Genomic DNA, 7,240 nt, shown 5'->3' with positions numbered 1-7,240 from the left:
TATGTATGAAGGCAAGTGAAACAGACCTCTGAAGGGGTACATCAGCCCCTAGGGGACTTGGGCAAGACTGAAACAGCAAACAGGAGTGAAAAAACTTCTAGTTTCTGGTGAGGGACTGGGTTATCTGTTGCTAGCAGTGCTGTGTGGATTATTAAGTACATGTGTCCTTAGCCCTGAGTCACCGGTATCAGGGTAGGCCAGCCAGACGGGCTTGGCCGGGACCTAATTGTTGAGTCATGCGCAAATGCCCCAGAGGTTGCCATTTCTTCCAACCTTCTATAATTTTTGATGTGAAAGAGGCAAAGATTATATCACATGCCAAGAACCTTCCCTGGAGCTTGTGCATCTGTTTGACATCCAACGAATTGCTGTAGTTAGGGGTGACCTGCAGGACTAAATTCACGCCTAGGAAGCTCACCGCACCAGCTAAACTCTCCTGTCAGGTGGTATTGTGTACGCCGGCTCTCTAGGGACTCTAGGGACCAAATTCCGACGCTCAAACACTAGCGGTTCATGGTTTACGGCACCCCTTACTCCTCATGTATGCTGCCGAGTCACTACCCCCTCGTTTCCCTTGCACTCTTGGTGTCCCTTAGCTTGGCAGGCTGTGCCTAGGCCAGGAATAGGTTTGCCTAGAGCCCAGTCATGCTAGGTGTGAGCACTGGGAGCACCTATAAATACAGGAGTCACCCAGTATTAACTCAGGACATTTCCTCAGCTTTCCAGAGATGTTTTAAGATTATAAGTGAGGGCCTGTTGCCTCAGACAGTCCCCATCTTCCAACTTCCCAGCTCAACTCCTGGACTGCTTGCTCTTCCCAAACAGTTGAAGATTTTATTAATTAGAGAGTACATGTACAAGCAGGGGGAGCAGCAGGCAGAGGGAGCAGGGTCCCCACTGAACAAGGAGCCCCATTCGGGGCTCGATCCCAGGACCCCGGGATCATGACCTGAACCAAAGGCAGACGCTTAACTGACTGAGCCATTCAGGCGCCCCCATCAAGCATTTTATGATGACCTGCGTGCCAGCACTTACCTCTTCAAAAGTTGCTACTAGGGCACCTGGGTGGCTCAGTGGGTTAAGCCGCTGCCTTCAGATCAGGTCATGATCTCTGGGTCCTGGGATCGAGTCCCACATCGGGCTCTCTGCTCAGCAGGGAGCCTGCTTCCTCCTCTCTCTCTCTGCCTGCCTCTCTGCCTACTTGTGATCTCTCTGTCAAATAAATAAATAAAATCTTTAAAAAAAAAAAAAAGTTGCTACTAAATGGGATCCATCTTTATAATGTATTTCAAAATGTTATCCCTAAACTACCAATGAGCATTCAACTGAGAATCTTCTACTCATTCATTGAATGTTTCCTTGTTATACTCTTTCTTGCTTAGGCTTACAAATCACAAATGCTTGGTTTGAGTTGTTTCTCTATAATAGGGCTCTACGAACTAGGGCCCACAGGCCAAATCCAGCCCACTGCCTGAGCTTACAAACTCTGGAACACAGCCATCCCCACTTGTTTGCCTATTGGCTCTGGCTTTTACACTCCAGTCGTGGAGTCCAGCAGTTCCAACAGATGTCTGCAAAGCTTGCAATCCTACTGCCCCTTGAGAGTCCGCTGACCTCTGATCTAGAACAGTAGTTGCAGAAAAGGTGTTGGCACCACAGAAAACAGAAAGTAAGAATTGCTATTTTATAAAATAGAGCTTTCATGGCCGCCTACGATGAGGATGGATGGCTTCGGCACAGCAGAGGCCGTCTGGCCAACTGCTGGGAATACAGAAAGGCCAGAGGGAGGCCGGGAAAAGGCCACACTAAGAGGAGGCCGGGATGGGGAGGGAGCCATGTTGGCACAGGGCCCAAGTCTTCTAAAGCGGCCTTAGAGCAGCTGCTAACGCCTGCAAACGTCAGCCAGCTCCCCCCTTTCCCAGGCTCACTCTCTACCTTACTGGTAAACAGTAAAAGCCGCTCAGTTTCTGGTTACCTCTACTAAAGGGGCTGCGTGAGCAGAAGCAACTATAGCCATGGTTCCAATTTAAGACTTTTATTTTTTTCATGCCCAACGAGCCTGAGTGGTTGATGCTTGCCACTCCCCTTCCTGCCCTGGAGCCCCCAACCCTTCACAAGAGGAGCGTGTCCTGGCAGGGCTGAGTGCAGAGGGCACCTAGGCTTTGGCAGCTGCCTTGTAATGGGCCAGAGTGCGGGCCGAAGGGTCAGTGGCGTTGATCCATCTTGGCATCCAGTAATGGGTCAGCCAGTCGGCCCGGCCGGGGTAGTGGCGCTCAAAGATCTGACGGTAGTAATAGCCTTCTTTGGTTTTTGGAGTGTTGAAGGGAAACTTTTGGGCTGCTGCTGCCATCATTGCATCATCAACCTGGAAGAGCATCAAAACAAAATGGTTTTTTAGACGGCATAGAAGCCCTTATATTGAACGTGGCTTCATGGCAACAACCAAAGATTGTAATCTGTAACTGTAATTGCCCAAGAGACCCTTTGAATCACCCTTCACTTAGAAAATGCTAAAATACCAGAATATACACAGCTGCAGTGACTTTTAAAGAACATTTTTGTGAATGTCTATAACAGAGGGTAGCTCTGAGTTTTATTCTTTCATGCCTATTAATGTCTGACCCCCAGCAGGCATGCAATGATGTGGTAAATGAAGGTCAGTGATAACGGGTAAGTCTCTCGCTCTTTCAATTCTAGATGTTACTACATAATCCTTCATGCTATCTAAATCTTATGAAATTCTTACAAAAGCATTGTTTACCGAGAATTTCTCCAACACACAAAACATTTAAACTAAACAGAAAATGAACAGCAATTACAATTCTATTTCCACATTGTCCTCTTCCAGACAATATATATATATATTTTTTAAAGATTTTATTTATTTATTTGATAGAGAGGCAGGCAGGGAGAGAGGAAGAAATAGGATCCCCGCCGAGCAGAGAGCCTGATATGGGGCTCAATCCCAGGGCCCTGAGACCATGACCTGAGCTGAAGGCAGAGGCTTTAACCCACTGAGCCACCCAGGCATCCCCAGACAATATTTTTAAAGACATTATACCTGGTGTTCAATATAGTCCTGTAAAATCCTAAACCAGGAATTCTTAACTGAGGTTATTCCATCACTGAAGGCTTCTTTTGGTCGCCAGAGAATGTCTTTAGGTATTAGATTGGAGTCCTCAAAAGTCTCTCTCAGGAGATGTTTTTCTATCCCATTCTGACATGAAAACAAAGGAATGTTAGTAAAAGTTCCAAATATATTTGATATCAATGGACAGTTTTTTATCTTGGATTGATTCACCTACCTTAGGAATCCTCATATCTGGTGGCAGAGACAAGTAATAGGAAGAAAATCGATGATCCAGGAAAGGGACTCTCAATTCAAGGCTTAAAGGAAAAAAGAAAATCTAAATCAAAATGGAGAGTTAATGCCTGTCTGTTCAGATTGTCCTTGAGAGTTTCTTGGCAATTCAACCAGCCTCTAAGTAATGTTAAGACAATAAAGTCATTTTTGCAGTCCTCCTGATTATCCTACACTACTGTGTGAACCCAAAAATCTTCATTCAAAACGGGATGCTTACTATCTAGGGAGTGAGGCAAACTGACAATAATTTGACTTTCCCTTCTACAAACAACTAAGTGCACATCTCAAAAAGCAGAAAAAGGCAAGAATCATGAGTGACCAGATCATTGAGAATGTACTTTTCCTATACCTCCCTGCCTCAACATCTTTTATAGGTGAGCCCATCTCTCATCTTACTAAAAACAGTAAGAATTCAAAATTGTTGACGACTAAATAACTAGTTTTCATACAACATTCAATATAAACCACTGATCTACAGTGTTTCATTGAAGGCTGCATTATGTTTCCTGAATCCTGGTGACTCTGGGTAAGACAAATGGATATGATAATAACCACGGATTCAGTTCATTCCCCACACCGTATTTTATTATTTCCCAACCTCAGTGTGATTTCGTAGAAGCAACTAAGACATTTGATGTCAGTTTTCTATCATGTACAGTACGAGTGTTGAATTCTCCAACATGACTAGCTAAAAAGCGACAACTTTAGGCATCCAGAAATGGTCTCATAGAAACCTGCTGGAATCCAATCAGCCCTCTTGGATCCTGACCGCCCTGTGACCACACAGCTTCCAAACAGTTGTTGGAAACACTTGTTTCATGGGGGTGTGTAATTTTTACTTCTCTTAAAAAGGCTTAGAAAGAGCTGCGTCTGCCTTCCCTCTCCATTCCGATGGCAGTGGAATGGGGCTGTGTTTATAGGCAGAAAGTCTGTCTAAACCTACAGTCCCCTCATCAGAAACACAGTAACACTCTGAATGAGAAGAGCTTCATTTTCTCTGAAAAGTCCTACTTTGCAACATATAACCAACTGAAAGAAATAATCAGCCACCGAGCTGTTTGATTTTTAAGGCTATCTTTACGACTGCTTCTTAGCTACTGAGTTACCCGTGGGCAGCAGTGGTGCGGTCTGCCCGGAGCACATCGAACAAGTAGAGTTCCTTCAGAAGCCTCTCACTCTCCTCCTCGGCTTTTTCAGGAGAAGGAGCCTGTTTGACAAACAAGCAGGTGAAGTTACAAATACACCAACAGCTTGGCTTTGTGCTCAAGGAACAGCCTGTGTTTCTCTCTCTTTCCCCATTTCTGCTCTAAGCACGGTAAGACAAAAAGCTACACAAGGTTTGGGGAAGGGAGTCCCTGCTTGCTACATCAGGCCTCCCTTCACTCCAAATGGTTGATGTCAGGCAATGAAACAGACACTGTGGGCAATAACCATGCTGCCGCACAATAGTAACAAATATCAGAACTGTGATTCTCACGCTCAACCGGTCCCCAAGAATGCAGATTATTTCTCCCCTGACAAAGCAGACAGGATCTGGTTTCCTCATCTACATCTCAAGACACTCAAGTGTTAGGGCTATAGTGACAAGAGAGGACAGCAAGCAAACAGTTCACTTTTCCTAGCCTCGCACCAATCTCTCTCCATCTCAGAATGCTTACCTTGTGGAAATATATGTAACCCTGCGTCAGCTCATCTGAGCCTTCCCCGGAGAAGATCACCACGCTATCTGTGTTCTTCCGAATGTACTTGGAAACTAAGTACATACCTTGGAAGAGAAAGAGAAATTGTTCACATCAATGTAACTCTCCACCAAAAATGCTTTCTCTTTGGCCTATGGAAGCTACTGAGTTTTCCTTAAACTCTGTATTTATATACTGGCTTCCAAAATAACGACTTTTTATCTATAAGCCATTTTAATGTATCTAATGTAGAAGTTGTACTGCTGCCATGAAATAGCCCAAAACCATTCTAGATTTGCATTTGTTCTTAAGTACTTTGTTTTAAACTATTGTTTAAAATAATCTTTTAACCCTTATACCTTTTTTTCTTTTTTTTAGTATTAAAAATGTTTTTGAGGGGCGCCTGGGTGGCTCAGTTGGTTAAGTGACTGCCTTCAGCTTGGGTCATGATCCTGGAGTCCTGGGATCGGAGCCTACATCGGGCTCCCTGCTCAGCGGTGAGTCAGCTTTGCCCTCTGACCTCTTCCCTCTCATGCGTGCACACACTCTCTCTCTCATTCTCGCTCTCAACTAAATAAAATCTTTAGAAAAAAAATTTTTTTAATGTCCTAAAATACCTTACCTACTGAAGCACGAACGGTCGTAATATCATAAGTTTCCAAGGAAAATATGACTTCATCCAAGACCTGAATGCCTTCCTCAGAATTAAAGAGGACTTCATGGTGTTCACTCCCAATGTGATTTGCCACCTGATTATTTAAGAAACATCCATATACTTGTGACTTAAAAGAACTGCCTTTGAGAAGGAAACATGACAGTAGTTCACAACACAGTAAGTTAACAATAGTGAAAAACAAACCAGGCAAAATAGGAGGCAATGATTCTCCAGGCCACCGCATACAAGGTTCCCCAGTCAGGTTTCCTGGCCTCCTCCAGTCTCTGCCACGACTCAGCTAAGAGGCAGACGGCCCATCAGCTCTTCCCACTCCAACACTTGCACCTAACTGTCCAGAGTACTGCACAGTTAGTGTGCCCTACACCCCTAAGAGACCCCCCCCCACTTTCTCTCTAGTCTGACAGGGCCCCACTATAACCTTGGCCCTCACTGGCCCTCCAGTAATGTTTTATATTACATTCAGGATATTATTCCTAAAGGAAATGCCACCCCCCCCTTTTTTTTCTTTGGTTATTTTGGATTCTTTCAGCATTGATCAGCTTGCTTTGAGACTGCATTCTAGCTCTTTCTCTTCCATTCTACATAAGCTCTTCCAGACTAGGAAAAAGGTCTCCTAAACACTAAATATGTATGTACAAGGTCCCCCCTGCCCATAATCCTAACACATGATGCTTTATTAAAAAACAACACAAAACAAAAAAACAGCTAACATTTACAGGGTACTCACTACATGCTGTGTTCTATCCTATGCAGTTTAGATGAATTACATCATTTTCACCACAAAACTATCCCACAGTAGTCACTATTACTCCCATTACACAAATGAGGAATTACATGGTAGAAGTAGGATTTGAAACCAGTGGTCAGGCTCCACAGCGTGCAGTCCTAACCACTATACCATGCCATTATGTTCAAGAAGAATTATTATCGTTAGGTTTTTATGAGGCCTGCATGGGCCTTGGTAGAATTTTATCTAGAGGACAGCGTGCAACACTGTTGATATTCAACAGGCATTTCATTCCATTTTAATATATTTAAATTTAAAATAATTTCTTGAGTCAATACAGGAGCAGAAGCACAGAATCATTAATTATGGGCCTGATTGTTATGCTAACACGTCTGTCTGAATTACATAATGGGCAGAGGCAGTGTCTTACCTTCCTAGCAGCCAGTAAATCAGTACTGTCTTCCATGCCAATTGCAAATGTCTGGAGAGGGTACTGAACGTGGGCCTCTTTTAGCTGCTTTAACAGGGTGGCGGCAACCAAACTGGAATCTAAGCCCCCTGTGAGCGAGACCGGAAGTACACGGGTTACCTGCCTTGTGGAAGAGGAGCAGGTAGGATTTACAATCCTGTGAAGCCCCAGGACGAGAGTTTTGCCATTTAAAATCCCCAAGTTTTATAAACTGAAAATCAACTTTAATCAAAGAAAACAATCTAATATATATAACCCGAGATAATGGTTGCAGTAATTGAATTGGTTAAAAAAAAAAAAAAATCACTAGACACGATTCTGAAGA

The 7,240-nt window shown here is 43.9% G+C and overlaps 1 protein-coding gene across 4 annotated transcripts in view; it reads right to left on the bottom strand.

Moving 5' to 3' along the window:
- Nucleotides 1-2,019: 2,019 nt before the first annotated feature.
- ASNS (asparagine synthetase (glutamine-hydrolyzing)) overlaps nucleotides 2,020-7,240 on the bottom strand; it is a 145,769-nt gene continuing 140,548 nt past the window's right edge. For all 4 annotated transcript variants that reach the window (XM_032303923.1, XM_032303922.1, XM_032303920.1 and 1 more), the window contains 7 exons: nucleotides 6,877-7,004; nucleotides 5,666-5,792; nucleotides 5,023-5,129; nucleotides 4,471-4,571; nucleotides 3,306-3,387; nucleotides 3,062-3,217; nucleotides 2,020-2,365 (listed from right to left, as the gene is read on the bottom strand). In XM_032303923.1, the coding sequence (XP_032159814.1) occupies nucleotides 2,156-2,365; nucleotides 3,062-3,217; nucleotides 3,306-3,387; nucleotides 4,471-4,571; nucleotides 5,023-5,129; nucleotides 5,666-5,792; nucleotides 6,877-7,004 (911 nt within the window). In that variant the 3' untranslated portion in view covers nucleotides 2,020-2,155. The remainder of the gene's footprint in view (nucleotides 2,366-3,061; nucleotides 3,218-3,305; nucleotides 3,388-4,470; nucleotides 4,572-5,022; nucleotides 5,130-5,665; nucleotides 5,793-6,876; nucleotides 7,005-7,240) is intronic.

The sequence above is a fragment of the Mustela erminea genome, chromosome 11, assembly GCF_009829155.1.
Source record: "Mustela erminea isolate mMusErm1 chromosome 11, mMusErm1.Pri, whole genome shotgun sequence".
Lineage (NCBI taxonomy): Eukaryota > Metazoa > Chordata > Mammalia > Carnivora > Mustelidae > Mustela > Mustela erminea.
This window is presented reverse-complemented; position numbering and strand designations above follow the sequence as displayed.